Here is a 16,721-nt window from a genome sequence, read left to right as displayed (position 1 = left end):
GAGTTGCTGCTGGGCTGGGGTTCCAGGGGTCACACTGCATCCACCAGCATGTGGCCGGGCCCCAGAAGCCTTCAGTGGCCTGGCTGGGTGCCCACTGGCCATTCTGCCCTCCTGCTGGTGCTTCTGGCTCTGGACAGCCATGAGGGCTAGTCTAGGGGAGGCTGCGCCCCCACAGTGATGCCCCTTCACACAGGGATGGGTCTGTGAGTTCCCAAACTCCCCTCTGGAACCCAGCAGGCATCAGCCTCCGCGTGCTTCTCGAACCCTTCCTGACCCCAGGTGAATGTGTCTCCCTAGTTCTTTCTGCTGAAGAAGGGAGGCCCACGTGGGGCTTGGCCTCCTGTGGCACCTCCCAGAGCCCTCTGCTCTGGGGCACACAGGAAGAGAGGGTCTAACCCTTGGTCCCAGCTGGTCTCCTCACCCCTCCAGCCTCATCTCGGCCCCTGCCACCCTGAACTCTTCACTCTCTTCAATGTGCTTCTTTATTGCTCGGCCTCTGCACTTGCTGTCCCTTCTGCCTAGAAGGCGCCTCCTGGCCTTGTCCACCTACACTGGTACTTATCCACCCAGAGCCCTGTCGTCTTCTCTGGGACTATTGTTGTGGCCTCTGCAAAAGTCACCTGCCTTCAGGCCTGATGCCCGAGGCCCTCTGGACTCTGCAGCCCAGGGATTCACCCTAGGAAGTATCAGTTCACAGTACTGGAAGATTGTAGGCAACGAACTGATGCCAGAAAAGGGTGCAGAAAGTTTTCTATAGTATAGAGATGGCCTGTTGGACTAGAAGACTCTTAAAGCCCTCCCTCCCCCAACCAATACAGGCTTTTGGGGAAGTTATATAATGTCCTGGTTCTTGTCCTTGAAGAGAGAAGACTCAGAACCTGGATTAGCTTAGGAACTGTGCCCGAGCAGGGGTTGGTGTGGCTCAGCTGTTAGAAGGAAGCCCTAGGGATGATGGGGAGCTTGGAGTGGGTGTGAGATGGGGAGGTTTGGAAGGTGGGGAGGCATGTGAGGGTGGCATTAAGCCAGTGGTGCCAGGGGGAAAGAGCTGCAGGAGACAGGCCTCGGCTGAGCCCTTTTCGAGCACCTCGCATGGCTAGGCAGGCACGGCTTTGACCCTATCCACACTCACTGCTGCCCAGTGCTTTGTGCCCATTCTCCAGATTGGGATGCTGACTCAGAGATGTCAGGGGGCTTACCCAAGGTCACACAGCTGGTAAAGCAATGGAGCCAGGCATGTCCAACTCCAAAGCACCTGTTCCTACAACTTTTGCAGCCTCCCTGGAGGGAGAGCAGAGGGTGTGTGGTCCGACTGCTCCATCTCCTGGTGTTGTTCAGTCTTCCCTGAACTGGTTCCTCTAATCCTATTGCTAACCAGCGTGTTTAATTTGTAGCTTGCAGATGGTCTTTTGGGCTCGGCCCCCACTAACATGGCATCTTCTCCATCCAGTCCTCATGTATGTATTGTTTTCCTATTTTGGGGTCCTTGATTTCCCTGGGGGACTGGGGGTGGGGTAAGGAGTTAGGAAGGAAACCGAGGAAGGGTAAAGGGGATGGGGACGGGAAGAAAGAAAGTATTTCCTGAGCCCCAGCAGAAGTTACCTGCCCCGCACAAAGTTGGAGAGGTGGGGAGAAATCCAGAAACAGCCATCTGAGTTATGCCTTGGTGCGCCCCAGGGTTTGACTTTGTCGTGTTCCCCTGCATGAGGGCTGGGGAGTTGGGTGGGGCCGCACCGGGAAGTCCTTAGAGTGGACCCTGACTGCTGGGGCATGGGACACAAGAGGCCTCCGTGGGCAATGGCAGATTGCCTTTCTCTGCCCCTCCCAGAGGCACGGAGGGTGTATGTGACTGAGGACCCTGGACATCCCTAGAAGATTCTGAGAGGTTCTGGGGCCCAAAGTCCGAAACTGCAGTTCTCAGCAGGCTCTTTCGTCTGCCTGGACTGATAACCTAGGGGTCATCTTTTTGGATCTTGGGTCCTCGTTTGTCCAAAGATGACTTGGTGTCCAGCCTTCCACATGCACTCATGAAGCCCCATGCTGGGAGCCCCTGACCTGCTGGGGGAGGCATAAGAATAGGATCTTCCCAAAGTTAGTTCTGTTCCTGATGCAAAGGGGAGGCACTGCTGTATTGGGTGTCTTATGGGTTTCTAGGACAAGGCAATATATATGTTTTAAAGTTTTTTCTGATTTATCCATGGTAGAAAATATAGAAAATATGAGACAGTGTAAGGCAGACAGTTAAAACCACCTGTATTCCTACCAGTTGGAGATAAACACTGCTGAGATTTTGCTGTGCCTACATTTTTAGATATGTTTTATGCACATGTATGTTTTTTTGGAAAACACAATTGGAATCCTGTACTTTCTAATAATTTGCATTTTCCTTTATGTAAAAGTATATTGTGAATGTTTTCCCATATCTTTATATTCTTCAAAAATATGCCTCCATAGCACTCTATTAAATGGACATCCATAAAGTTTTAACTACTCCCCTGTAATTGGACGTTTAATTTCTTAATTTCCACTATCTTATATTATGTCCCTTAGAGGAGTTTGTTTTAGCTACTTTAGATAGGTCCAACCCATTTCTTCTTGTTTATTCCTAGGCATTTTATAGCCTTTGTTATTATCTAAATGAAATATCTTTTTTCCTTCTGACTTTATTTAAATGGTTACTGCTAGAATATAAGTAAATAATATTTTTGTATATTTCCTTTGAAACAGACTCTTTATTAAGCTCCCTTATTAGTCCTAACAGTTAACTGATTCTGTTGGGTTTTCCAGCTAGGTAAGATTTTTTTCTTCAAACAATAAATATGTCACATTCTTTCTAATAGTTATGCCTTATCCTTTTTTTTTTCCCAGAATGACATTTGATAATTGAGATGCTAGTGAGCAAACTTATTTAGTTACTCATTCTAATGAAAGGAGTCTACTGTTTTTCCATTATTATGATAATGATTGGTAGTTTCAGGTAGATATTCTTGATTTTGTCAAGGTTGTGTCCTTTGCGATCAGCTTAGTAATTAATAGCTTAAACACTCGGTATGGGAGTTTAATTTTATCCAGTGCCATTTGGCATTTATCAGAATGATCATTTTGTTTTCACACTGTCAATATACCCATTCCTGGGGTAATTCCAAATTGGTCAGTTGGTCATGGTATTATAGCTTACTGCAGTTGAAGTCCTCTTATCCAGTGCAATCAAGACAAGTAGTTTATTGGCTAATTGAAAAAGTTGATTAAGTAGGGACTGATTAAAATTAATGTCATACATACCTATCACAAACATTTTATTTCTAACCATAACCATGTATCTTCATTTGCCAATCATTTGATGTGTGCCTCTTTAAATTTGGATCTGCTGTTTGAGTGTTATGTCATCCTTCTGGTATAAACCACATCCCAAATGCATTATCTGTGCCTTTTCCTTTAGGTTTACAAAAGTTTGATGAGATCTTAATGATCCCTGTAAAAAAATCTGAATGTGGAGTCCTAAAACTTTAAGACCGCCCACCTCTGTCTTTTTTGTTACCTCAATTTCCATAATTAAAAAAGAATCAGCATTGAATTCATTTTCTAGATAATATGCCCTTTCTTTTTAAACCCAAATTTTATATAATTTTATATTTACTTATGGACCTCATGACCATATTAATACAACTGGCATGAGCAGGTTTGCAAACAAACACAATCGACTCAGTAAACATCAGCTGCTCTGGTGGGAGCTGCAGTGGGCATATTACATGAGCTGAGGACTTTCAGCTGTCTCTGGACCTTAGTCTGTTAGCAGAGAGAGTGGAGAGTGCTTGTTCATCCTCGTTCAGGGCAAGTTTGTAAGGAAAGCTTCCAGTGTATATTATTTAGATTTGCTATTACTCATTTAGGATTTTTGCATTTCTAATATAAGTATTCCTTTTAGGTTGTCTTTGGTAGGTTTTGATATCAAGATTGTAATAGTTTCATAAAATAGTTTTTGAGATCTACTCTCATTTTCTATGTTCTTGAACAGTCTCTGGCATAGAATGTTTATTACAGGTTTGAAAATACATTAGAGCCACTGTGTATTTGAATTCACTCTAGGAATTTGAATTATACAAGTTGGAAATTACATGATACAAACATTTTCACAGTCTTGCTTTTTGTGCAAAGTAGGTAATGATATCACTTAACCTAAATAAAAAAAAGATTAATAGTTATATAATCTAAAAGGTGGTGGCCAAGTGAATTGTTTATGGTTTAGCTGTTAAACAGGATGCACATCATGTCTTCTTGAAAATGGTGTTATGTTATGTGAGTTTGAAGTACAGAAGATTTTCAGGAACACTTATCTTGTATAATTGTATAAAACACATCTACCCTGTATTTCTTTGTAAAACTGGGCTCAGGACCTTCTTTGAGAGGGGATTCTTTGATTACTTTCTACTTCTGTCAATTTGGTGGCTTATTACATCAGTATGGATTTTTTACATATTACTGCAATAAAAGAAAATGGTTCTGTATCTGTTTTGTTTTCTACCTCATCTCTAATTTTGTAATTTGTGTTCTTTTTTTGACTTAATATAGCATTTCATCTATCTGATGGCTGTTTTGTATCTTAAGAGCCAGCTCTTTAAAAATTCTGGTATCAGATTATTTTCTTTAATTTCTAGGTTCAAGTCATTTTTAAGCTCTCTTCTTCTGAAATTCCTAATATATAGACTTTGGATATATTGGGATATCATTTCATCTCTCTCTCTGTTGTTTAAAGATTTTAAAATATATATATTTGTCCACATTTTCCTTAAAATTCTAAAGTTTTACTTTTTCATGCTTCAGTCCTGTTGCATCTGGAATTGACTGTGTATTTGGGTGTAAAGTATGAAGCAGAGATTAGATTCCTTTAAATTTTTTCCTATATAGCTAATGAATGAATTCATAGCATCATAGAATGATGTATCCTTTCTCACTGATCCATAATGGCAATTGTGTCATATATCAGGTTTCTATGTAAGTGTGGATTTGTTAGTGGGCCGCATTCTTTTCCATTGGCCTTCCCTGTGCTAAGACTCCACTGTCTTGTCTGCTCTGGTTTTATAATAAGTGCTGATTTTGGGTGAAGGAAATATTTCATCTTGTTCATTTTCAGGAGTATTATTGCTATTGTCCTTTGCTTTTCCAATTCAATTTTAGAATCACCTTGTCAATGTCTTTAACAAAACTGTTGCGCTTTGTGACTGAATTACAGTAATTTTGGATCAATTTGGGGAGAACTGACATTTTTATTATAATGTCTTTTAGCCATGAATGTGATGTTTATTTATTTAGATATTCTTTATTTCCATTTATTTAAATACTCTTAGATGTCTTTCAATAAAATTTTCTAATTCTATCCAAAAAAGTCTGGTACAACTTTTATTAGGTTTAGTTCTGGCTGTTATATGCTTTACTGCTACTTTTTACTTTTATTTTTAAAGGCACATTTTTTTTTTTTTAAATAATTATTTTTTATTGAAGGGTAGTTGACGCACAGTATTACATTACATTAGTTTCAAGTGTACAACACAGTGGTAGAACATTTATATACATAATTCTAGGTTCCAGCTATCACCCTACCAAGCTGTTACAATATCTTGACTATATTCCTTATGCTATACATTACATCCCGGTTACTTATTTATTTTACCATTGGAAGTCTGTCCATTTTTTTTTTTGTGAGGGCATCTCTCATATTTATTGATCAAATGGTTGTTAACGACAATAAAATTCTGTATAGGGGAGTCAATGCTCAATGCACAATCATTAATCCACCCCAAGCCTAATTTTCGTCAGTCTCCAATCTTCTGAGGCATAACAAACAAGTTCTTACATGGAGAACAAATTCTTACATAATGAATAAGTTACATAGTGAACAGTACAAGGGCAGTCATCACAGAAACTTTCGGTTTTGCTCATGCATTATGAACTATAAACAGTCAGTTCAAATATGAATACTCATTTGGTTTTTATACTTGATTTATATGTGGATACCACATTTCTCTCTTTATTATTATTATTTTTAATAAAATGCTGAAGTGGTAGGTAGATACAAGATAAAGGTAGAAAACATAGTTTAGTGCTGTAAGAGAGCAAATGTAGATGATCAGGTGTGTGCCTGTAGACTATGTGTTAATCCAAGCTAGACAAGGGCAATAAACATCCACGTATGCAGAAGATTTCTCTCAGAACAGGGGGGTGAGGTTCTAAGCCTCACCTCTGTTGATCCCCAATTTCTCACCTGATGGCCCCCCTGCGACTGTGCCTGTCTTAGGTTGTTCCTCCCTTGAGGAATCTTACCCGTCTCTGGCTAACCAGTCATCTTCCGGGGCCATACAGGGAAAGGTGAAGTTGGTAAGTGAGAGGGAAGCCTTATTGTTTGAAAAGGTTAGCTTTTTACTTCTTTGCATATTTATGCCCTGTGGCTTCTATGCCCAGCATTTGTCTTGAGGTATCTTTACCACTTGGAAGAATTATGATACTCGGTAAATTTGATATGAGGCACGAATTCTATTTAAGGGTTGTAATTAGGAAGGAAGAAGAAAAGCTATAGAAGTAGCATGCGGAAGAAAACCTAGGAAGATTGATTATTTCTTTGACATATCTTCTTGTAGAGTAACTTCAGCATGTATAGGTTTTAAGCTACTACTTAAATTGCGCACACACATTAACATAATAGGAGTATAGTGACATAACCAAAGCGTATCTGTAATTACCAGCCATCTCCAGTGAAACCAAGAAAACCAGTTAGGCACCTTAGGCATTTGTGAAAACTTATCTATGATATGGTGGATATTGTCCAACTGAACTTGAAGAGTCTGAGAGAAATCAGACAAATTAAAACAACCCACTCCTGGGGACTGTTCACATGCCATATGTTCTTTTAACAGTAAATAGTCTGTAGTTGTAAGACTTTGGAGCGCTACAATTTGCACTTCTCCAAATTCTTGGTTGAGTTCCAACAGTATAGATCCAGTCAAATTTGTTGTTTTACTGTATGCACAGGTCAGCTTAGATATCTCCTTCCTCATTCCCATGGCAAGTCCAGGAACTGGTGGGATGAGTGCATCTACAGCTGTAGCAGTGCGTGGATCTTTGTTGGGGTTTTTTGATGATCATCTTCTGGCATGAGTCTTCCAGAGAGTGCAGATGTTGGAAGTTCTTTTTCATATCGCATCTTAGTTCATTTTCGGGGTAGCCCAATTAGGCTTTGATCCTCTGTATAAACACAAACAGACCCTTTGCCTACACTTTTATATGCCCTTTATACCCTTGTGTAGAACTCGTTCGAGGTTACCACACAGGAACTGCCCATTTTTTTTTTTGCTTTGTTTTTGGTATCACTAATCTACACTTACATGACGAATATTATGTTTACTAGGCTCTCCCCTATACCAGGTCTCCCCTATAAACCCCTTTACAGTCACTGTCCATCAGCATAGCAAAATGTTGTAGAATCACTACTTGCCTTCTCTGTGTTGATAGCCCTCCCTTTTCTCCTACCCCCCATGCATGTTAATCTTAATACCCCCCTACTTCTCCCCCCCTTATCCCTCCCTACCCACCCATCCTCCCCAGTCCCTTTCCCTTTGGTACCTGTTAGTCCATTCTTGAGTTCTGTGATTCTGCTGCTGTTTTGTTCCTTCAGTTTTTCCTTTGTTCTTATATTCCACAGATAAGTGAAATCATTTGGTATTTCTCTTTCTCTGCTTGGCTTGTTTCACTGAGCATAATACCCTCCAGCTCCATCCATGTTGCTGCAAATGATTGGATTTGCCCTTTTCTTATGGCTGAGTAGTATTCCATTGTGTATATGTACCACATCTTCTTTATCCATTCATCTATTGATGGACATTTAGGTTGCTTCCAATTCTTGGCTATTGTAAATAGTGCTGCCATAAACATAGGGGTGCATCTGTCTTTCTCAAACTTGATTGCTGCGTTCTTAGGGTAAATTCCTAGGAGTGGAATTCCTGGGTCAAATGGTAAGTCTGTTTTGAGCATTTTGATGTACCTCCATACTGCTTTCCACAATGGTTGAACTAACTTACATTCCCACCAGCAGTGTAGGAGGGTTCCCCTTTCTCCACAGCCTCGCCAACATTTGTTGTTGTTTGTCTTTTGGATGGCAGCCATCCTTACTGGTGTGAGGTGATACCTCATTGTAGTTTTAATTTGCATTTCTCTGATAATTAGCGATGTGGAGTATCTTTTCATGTGTCTGTTGGCCATCTGTATTTCTTTTTTGGAGAACTGTCTGTTCAGTTCCTCTGCCCATTTTTTAATTGGGTTATTTGTTTTTTGTTTGTTGAGGCGTGTGAGCTCTTTATATATTCTGGACGTCAAGCCTTTATCGGATGTGTCATTTTCAAATATATTCTCCCATACTGTAGGGATCCTTCTTGTTCTATTGATGGTGTCTTTTGCTGTACAGAAGCTTTTCAGCTTAATATAGTCCCACTTACTCATTTTTGCTGTTGTTTTCCTTGCCCGAGGAGATATGTTCAAGAAGAGGTCACTCATGTTTATGTCTAAGAGGTTTGTGCCTATGTTTTCTTCCAAGAGTTTAATGGTTTCATGGCTTACATTCAGGTCTTTGATCCATTTTGAGTTTACTTTTGTATATGGGGTTAGACAATGGTCCAGTTTCATTCTCCTACATGTAGCTGTCCAGTTTTGCCAGCACCACCTGTTGAAGAGACTATCATTTCGCCATTGTATGTCCATGGCTCCTTTATCAAATATTAATTGACCATATATGTCTGGGTTAATGTCTGGATTCTCTAGTCTGTTCCATTGGTCTGTGGCTCTGCTCTTGTGCCAGTACCAAATTGTCTTGATTACTATGGCTTTATAGTAGAGCTTGAAGTTGGGGAGTGAGATCCCCCCTACTTTATTCTTCTTTCTCAGGATTGCTTTGGCTATTCGGGGTCTTTGGTGTTTCCATATGAATTTTTGAATTATTTGTTCCAGTTCATTGAAGAATGTTGCTGGTAGTTTCATAGGGATTGCATCAAATCTGTATATTGCTTTGGGCAGGATGGCCATTTTGACGATATTAATTCTTCCTAGCCACGAGCATGGGATGCGTTTCCATCTGTTAGTGTCCCCTTTAATTTCTCTTAAGAGTGACTTGTAGTTTTCAGAGTATAAGTCTTTCAATTCTTTGGTTAGGTTTATTCCTAGGTATTTTATTTTTTTTGATGCAATTGTGAATGGAGTTGTTTTCCTGATTTCTCTTTCTGTTGGTTCATTGTTAGTATATAGGAAAGCCACAGATTTCTGTGTGTTGATTTTGTATCCTGCAACTTTGCTGTATTCCGATATCAGTTCTAGTAGTTTTGGGGTGGAGTCTTTAGGGTTTTTTATGTACAGTATCATGTCATCTGCAAATAGTGACAGTTTAACTTCTTCTTTACCAATCTGGATTTCTTTTATTTCTTTATTTTGTCTGATTGCCGTGGCTAGGACCTCCAGTACTATGTTAAATAACAGTGGAGAGAGTGGGCATCCCTGTCTAGTTCCCGATCTCAGCGGAAATGCTTTCAGCTTCTCGCTGTTCAATATAATGTTGGCTGTGGGTTTATCATAGATGGCCTTTATTATGTTGAGGTACTTGCCCTCTATTCCCATTTTGCTGAGAGTTTTTAACATGAATGGATGTTGAACTTTGTCAAATGCTTTTTCAGCATCTATGGAGATGATCATGTGGTTTTTGTCTTTCTTTTTGTTGATGTGGTGGATGATGTTGATGGACTTTCGAATGTTGTACCATCCTTGCATCCCTGGGATGAATCCCACTTGGTCATGGTGTATGATCCTTTTGATGTATTTTTTAATTCGGTTTGCTAATATTTTGTTGGGTATTTTTGCATCTACGTTCATCAGGGATATTGGTCTGTAGTTTTCTTTTTTGGTGGGGTCTTTGCCTGGTTTTGGTATTAGGGTGATGTTAGCTTCATAGAATGAGTTTGGGAGTATCCCCTCCTCCTCTATTTTCTGGAAAACTTTAAGGAGAATGGGTATTATGTCTTCCCTGTATGTCTGATAAAATTCCGAGGTAAATCCATCTGGCCCGGGGGTTTTGTTCTTTGGTAGTTTTTTTATTACCACTTCAATTTCGTTGCTGGTAATTGGTCTGTTTAGATTTTCTGTTTCTTCCTGGGTCAATCTTGGAAGGTTATATTTTTCTAGGAAGTTGTCCATTTCTCCTAGGTTTCCCAGCTTGTTAGCATATAGGTTTTCATAGTATTCTCCAATAATTCTTTGTATTTCTGTGGGGTCCGTCGTGATTTTTCCTTTCTCGTTTCTGATACTGTTGATTTGTGTTGACTCTCTTTTCTTCTTAATAAGTCTGGCTAGAGGCTTATCTATTTTGTTTATTTTCTCGAAGAACCAGCTCTTGGTTTCATTGATTTTTGCTATTGTTTTATTCTTCTCAATTTTATTTATTTCTTCTCTGATCTTTATTATGTCCCTCCTTCTGCTGACCTTAGGCCTCATCTGTTCTTCTTTTTCCAATTTTGATAATTGTGACATTAGACCATTCATTTGGGATTGCTCTTCCTTTTTTAAATATGCTTGGATTGCTATATACTTTCCTCTTAAGACTGCTTTTGCTGTGTCCCACAGAAGTTGGGGCTTAGTGTTGTTGTTGTCATTTGTTTCCATATATTGCTGGATCTCCATTTTGATTTGGTCATTGATCCATTGATTATTTAGGAGCGTGTTGTTAAGCCTCCATGTGTTTGTGAGCCTCTTTGCTTTCTTTGTACAGTTTATTTCTAGTTTTATGCCTTTGTGGTCTGAAAAGTTGGTTGGTAGGATTTCAATCTTTTGGAATTTTCTGATGCTCTTTTTGTGGCCTAGTATGTGGTCTATTCTGGAGAATGTTCCATGTGCACTTGAGAAGAATGTATATCCCGCTGCTTTTGGATGTAGAGTTCTATAGATGTCTATTAGGTCCATCTGCTCTACTGTGTTGTTCAGTGCTTCCGTGTCCTTACTTATTTTCTGCCTAGTGGATCTATCCTTTGGGGTGAGTGGTGTGTTGAAGTCTCCTAGAATGAATGCATTGCAGTCTATTTCCCCCTTTAGTTCTGTTAGTATTTGTTTCACATATGCTGGTGCTCCTATGTTAGGTGCATATATATTTAGAATGGTTATATCCTCTTGTTTGACTGAGCCCTTTATCATTATGTAGTGTCCTTCTTTATCTCTTGTTACTTTCTTTGTTTTGAAGTCTATTTTGTCTGATATTAGTACTGCAACCCCTGCTTTCTTCTCACTGTTGTTTGCTTGAAATATGTTTTTCCATCCCTTGACTTTTAGTCTGTACATGTCTTTGGGTTTGAGGTGAGTTTCTTGTAAGCAGCATATAGATGGGTCTTGCTTTTTTATCCATTCTGTTACTCTGTGTCTTTTGATTGGTGCATTCAACCCATTAACATTTAGGGTGACTATTGAAAGATATGTACTTATTGCCATTGCAGGCTTTAAATTCGTGGTTACCAAAGGTTCAAGGTTAGCCTCTTTAGTATCTTACTGCCTAACTTAGCTCGCTTATTGAGCTGTTATGTACACTGTCTGGAGATTCTTTTCTTCTCTCCCTTCTTGTTCCTCCTCCTCGATTCTTCATATGTTGGGTGTTTTGTGCTGTGCTCTTTCTAGGAGTGCTCCCATCTAGAGCAGTCCCTGTAAGATGTTCTGTAGAGGTGGTTTGTGGAAAGCAAATTCCCTCAGCTTTTGTTTGTCTGGGAATTGTTTAATCCCACCGTCATATTTGAATGATAGTCGTGCTGGATACAGTATCCTTGGTTCAAGGCCCTTCTGTTTCATTGTATTAAATATATCATGCCATTCTCTTCTGGCCTGTAGGGTTTCTGTTGAGAAATCTGACGTTAGCCTGATGGGTTTCCCTTTATAGGTGACCTTTTTCTCTCTAGCTGCCTTTAACACTCTTTCCTTGTCCTTGATCTTTGCCATTTTAATTATTATGTGTCTTGGTGTTGCCCTTCTTGGATCCTTTCTGTTGGGGGTTCTGTGTATTTCCGTGGTCTGTTCGATTACTTCCTCCCCCAGTGTGGGGAAGTTTTCAGCAATTATTTCTTCTAAGATACTTTCCATCTCTTTTCCTCTCTCTTCTTCTTCTTCTGGGACCCCTATAATACGGATATTGTTCCTTTTGGATTGGTCACACAGTTCTCTTAATATTGTTTCATTCCTGGAGATCCTTTTGTCTCTCTCTGTGTCAGCTTCTATGCGTTCCTGTTCTCTGATTTCAATTCCATCAATGGCCTCTTGCATCCTATCCATTCTGCTTATAAACCCTTCCAGAGTTTGTTTCATTTCTGCGATCTCCTTTCTGGCATCTGTGATCTCCTTCCGGACTTCATCCCATTGTTCTTGCGTATTTCTCTGCATCTCTGTCAGCATGTTTATGATTCTTATTTTGAATTCTTTTTCAGGAAGGCTCGTTAGGTCTGTCTCCTTCTCTGGTGTTGTCTCTGTGATCTTTGTCTGCCTGTAGCTTTGCCTTTTCATGGTGATAGGAATAGTTTGCAGAGCTGGGACGAGTGACAGCTGGAAGGACTTCCTTTCTTGTTGGTTTGTGGCCCTCCTCTCCTGGGAGAACAGCGACCTCTAGTGGCTTGTGCTGGGCAGCTGCGCGCAGACAGGGTTTCTGCTTCCTGCCCGGTTGCTATGGATTTCATCTCCGCTGTTGCTGTGGGCGTGGCCTGGCTCGGGCAGCTACTCCAAGATGGTGGAGTCGCGTTGGAGCAGGAGCTGCTGGGAGGCTATTTATCTCCATAGGGGCCTCCCTGCTTCCTGCAGCCCAGGGGTTAGGGTGCCCAGAGATCCCGGATTCCCTACCTCTGTATTAAGTGTCCCGCCCTACCCCTTTAAGACTTCCAAAAAGCACCCGCCAAAACAAAACAACGACCACCAAAAAAAAAAAAAAGAAAAAAAAATTTTTTTTTAATTAAAAAAAAAAAGTTTTTAATTAAGAAAAAAAAAAAAAAAGGTGGTTGTTCATTTTTCTTTATTCTCCGGTGCCAGCCTCAGGCCTCTGCTCACCGGTCTTTCTGCCCTGTTTCCCTATTATTGGGGTCCCTATCCCTTTAAGACTTCCAAAAAGCGCTCGCCAAAACAAAACAGCAAAAAAGCAAAAAAAAAAATTGTCGCGCGCTTTTCTTATGTCCTCTGTCGCCCAGCCTCCAGTGCCTGCTCACTGTTCTTGCTGCCCTGTTTTCCCAGTATCGAGCGCCCTGCACTCTGGCCCGGATGGCTGGGGCTGGGTGTTCGGCAGTCCTGGGCTCCGTCTCCCTCCCGCTCTGCCTGCTCTTCTCCCGCCGGGAGCTGGGGGGAGGGGCGCTCGGCTCCCGCGGGGCCGGGGCTTGTATCTTACCCCCTTCGCGAGGCGCTGGGTTCTCGCAGGTGCGGATGTGGTCTGGGTATTGTCCTGTGTCCTCTGGTCTTTATTCTAGGAAGGGTTGTCTTTGTTATATTTTCATAGATATATGTGGTTTTGGGAGGAGATTTCCGCTGCTCTACTCACGCTGCCATCTTCCGCCCCTCCTCCACATTTTCTAATAATTTTTTGCTTATATATAAATGAATTTTTTTCTCATATGCTGATCTGATACTCAGAAACTTTGCCAAACTTTATTGATTCTACTGATTTGAGGATTATTCTGGGTTTTCTGTGTTGTCAGTCATTTAATTTGTGATTAATCACAGTATTGATTTTTCTGTGTACTTTTTCTTTTTCATGTTTATTACTTCCTTTTCTTCTCTTATTGCACTGGCTAGAAACTTCAGTCTAATATTCTATGTAGCTGAAAATAGAGAGCATTCTTATCTGCTCTAATTTAAAGGTGAATATTTTTATCTTTCAACACTGAATATGAACTTTGTCTGATGAATGATTACTAAGAGTTTCTTCAATGAATGATGAATTTTATTGAATGTTCTTTATGTAGCATAATCGTATGACTTTCTTCCTTTAATTTGTTAATGTGGTAAATTACACTAATAGATTTTTAAAATGCTGGCACAACTTTGCATTCTGAAACAATCTCTCCTGCCCATGAAACATTATCTTTTCTGTGCATTGCTGGATTCAGTTTGCAAATACTTAGTTTAGGACTTTTTTGTTTTGCATCAGTTATTATGATGCTGTTCTTTTCATGTTTTGGTATCTAGATAATACTAATCTTGTAAAATAACGTGGGCATATTTGCTCTTTTTCTAATTTCTAAGTTAATAACCAAAGATTGACACTATCTGTTGCCTGAATGTTTGGTAAATTCATTTGTAAAACTGTCTAGACTTAGTATTCTTCTTGGGAATATTTTAAACTGCTGATACAATTTAAAAATATTTATAGGACTTCTGAGAGTTTCTGTTTGTATGTGAGTCACTTTTGTGATTCATATTTTATAGGAATTTACCAATTTCTTCCTAAAAATTATTGATATAGCATTTTTTATAACTTCTTATATTTTCAAAAACTTGTCTTCCCTTATTTATGTCCCCTTTCATTCCTAAGGTTATATTTTATTATTCTTGCCAGGATTTGTCATATTTTTTTAGTCTTCAAAGAACCATTTTTTTAAACACTGTTAATCTTTTATTATTTCCTTGTTTTCTAGTTTATTAATTTCTTTTTTTAAATTATTTTCTTCCTTCCATTTTTGGGGGGTTTACATTTTTTTTAAATTAATTAATTATTTAATTTTGTTGTCATTAATCTACAATTACATGAAGAATATTATGTTTACTAGGGTCCCCCCTTCACCAAATCCCCCCCACAAACCCCATTACAGTCACTGTCCATCAGCGTAGTAAGATACTGTAGAATCACTACTTGTCTTCTCTGTGTTGCACAGCCCTCCCCATGCCCCCCCACATTATACATGCTAATCGTAATGTCCCCTTTCTTTTTCCTCACCCTTATCCCTCCCTTCCCTCCCTTTCTCCCCAGTCCCTTTCCCTTTGGTAACTGTTAGTCCATTCTTAGGTTCTATGATTCTGCTGCTGTTTTGTTCCTTCAGTCTTTCTTTGTTCCTATAGTCTTTGGGTTTGAGGTGAGTCTCTTGTAAGCAGCATAGAGATGGGTCTTGCTTTTTTATCCATTCTATTATTCTGTGTCTTTTGATTGGTGCATTCAGTCCATTTACATTTAGGGTGATTATTGAAAGATATTTACTTATTGCCATTGCAGGCTTTAGATTCGTGGTTGCCAAAGATTCAAGGTTAGCTTCTTTAGTATCTTACTGTCTAACTTAACTCACTTATTGAGCTATTTTAAACAGTCTGGTCATTCTTTATATTCTCCCTTCTTACTCCTCCTCCTCCATTCTTTGTATGTTGGTTGTTTTATTCTGTGCTCTTTTGTGCTTCGTTTAACTGCTTTTGTGGGTAGTTGATTTTATTTTTTGCCTTTAGTTAGTATTTGGTTGGTCTGCTTTCTTTGCTGTGATTTTATTTTCTCTGGTGACATCTATTTAGTCTTAGAAGTGCTCCCATCTAGAGCAGTCCCTCTAAAATACCCTGTAGAGGTGGTTTATGGGAGGCAAATTCCCTCAACTTTTGCTTGTCTGGAAATTGTTTAATCCCTCCTTCATATTTAAATGATAGTCGTGCTGGATACAGTATTCTTGGTTCAAGGTCCTTCTCTTTCATTTTATTAAATATATCATGCCATTCTCTTCTGGCCTGTAAGGTTTCTGTTGAGAAGTCTGATGATAGCCTGATGGGTTTTCCTTTGTAGGTGACCTTTTTCCTCTCTCTAGCTGCCTTTGAAACTCTGTCCTTGTCCTTGATCTTTGCCATTTTAATTATTATGTGTCTTGGTGTTGTCCTCCTTGGGTCCTTTCTGTTGGGAGTTCGGTACACTTCCATGGTCTGATCGATTATTTCCTCCCCCAGTTAGGGGAAGTTTTCAGCAATTATTTCTTCAAATACTCTTTCTATTCTTTTCTCTCTCTTCTTCTTCTGGTACCCCTATAATGTGGATATTGTTCCTTTTGGATTGGTCACACAGTTCTCTTAATATTGTTTCATTCCTGGAGATCCTTTTATCTCCCTCTATGTCAGCTTCTATGCGTTCCTGTTCTCTGGTTTCTATTCCATCAATGGCCTCTTGCATTTTACCCATTCTGTTTATAAATCCTTCCAGAGATTGTTTCATTTCTGTAATCTCCCTCTGGACTTCATCCCTTAGCTCTTGCATATTTCTCTGCAGCTCCATCAGCATGGTTATGAGCTTTATTTTTAATTCTTTTTCAGAAAGACTGGTTAGGTCTATCTCCTTCTCAGGGTTTGCCTCTGTGATCTTGGTCTGTATCAATTTCTTCTGCCTTTTCATGGCGATAGATATATTTGTGGGGAGCTGGCGCATGTGTTGGGTAAAAGAAAGTCCCTTCTTGCCAGTTTATGGCCTTCCTCTCCTGGGAGAACAGCGGCCTCTAGCGGCTTGTGCTGGGCAGCTGCATGCAGACGGGGCTTCTGATCTTGCCCGGCCGCTATGGAGTTTATTTAGCTCTGCATTTGCTGTGGGCATGGGCTGCCTCAGGCTGCTGCTCCAATATGGCAGAGCCTCATTGGAGGGGGAATAGGCGGGAGGCTGTTTATCACTGTAAGGGGCCTCCGAGCTGCGCTGCAGGGCTTCAGGTGCCCAGAGTTTCCTGGGATTTGCAGCT

At 40.1% G+C, this 16,721-nt stretch overlaps 1 protein-coding gene and 1 long non-coding RNA gene across 22 annotated transcripts in view; one reads left to right on the top strand and one right to left on the bottom strand.

Annotated features, from left to right (window-relative positions):
- LOC130682574 (uncharacterized) overlaps positions 1-16,721 on the bottom strand; it is a 252,916-nt gene that overhangs the window by 110,523 nt on the left and 125,672 nt on the right. The gene's annotated exons all lie outside the window — the stretch shown is intronic.
- DYSF (dysferlin) overlaps positions 1-16,721 on the top strand; it is a 224,339-nt gene that overhangs the window by 160,973 nt on the left and 46,645 nt on the right. For 12 of the 21 annotated variants that reach the window (XM_036908361.2, XM_036908359.2, XM_057497103.1 and 9 more), the window contains one exon: positions 1,392-1,454. The exons of the other annotated variants lie outside the window; for them this stretch is intronic. In XM_036908361.2, the coding sequence (XP_036764256.2) occupies positions 1,392-1,454 (63 nt within the window). The remainder of the gene's footprint in view (positions 1-1,391; positions 1,455-16,721) is intronic. 21 annotated transcript variants of the gene reach the window in all.

Source organism: Manis pentadactyla, chromosome 2, assembly GCF_030020395.1.
Source record: "Manis pentadactyla isolate mManPen7 chromosome 2, mManPen7.hap1, whole genome shotgun sequence".
NCBI lineage: Eukaryota > Metazoa > Chordata > Mammalia > Pholidota > Manidae > Manis > Manis pentadactyla.
Note: the sequence above shows the minus strand (reverse complement) of the source record. Positions and strands in the feature narration are given on the sequence as shown.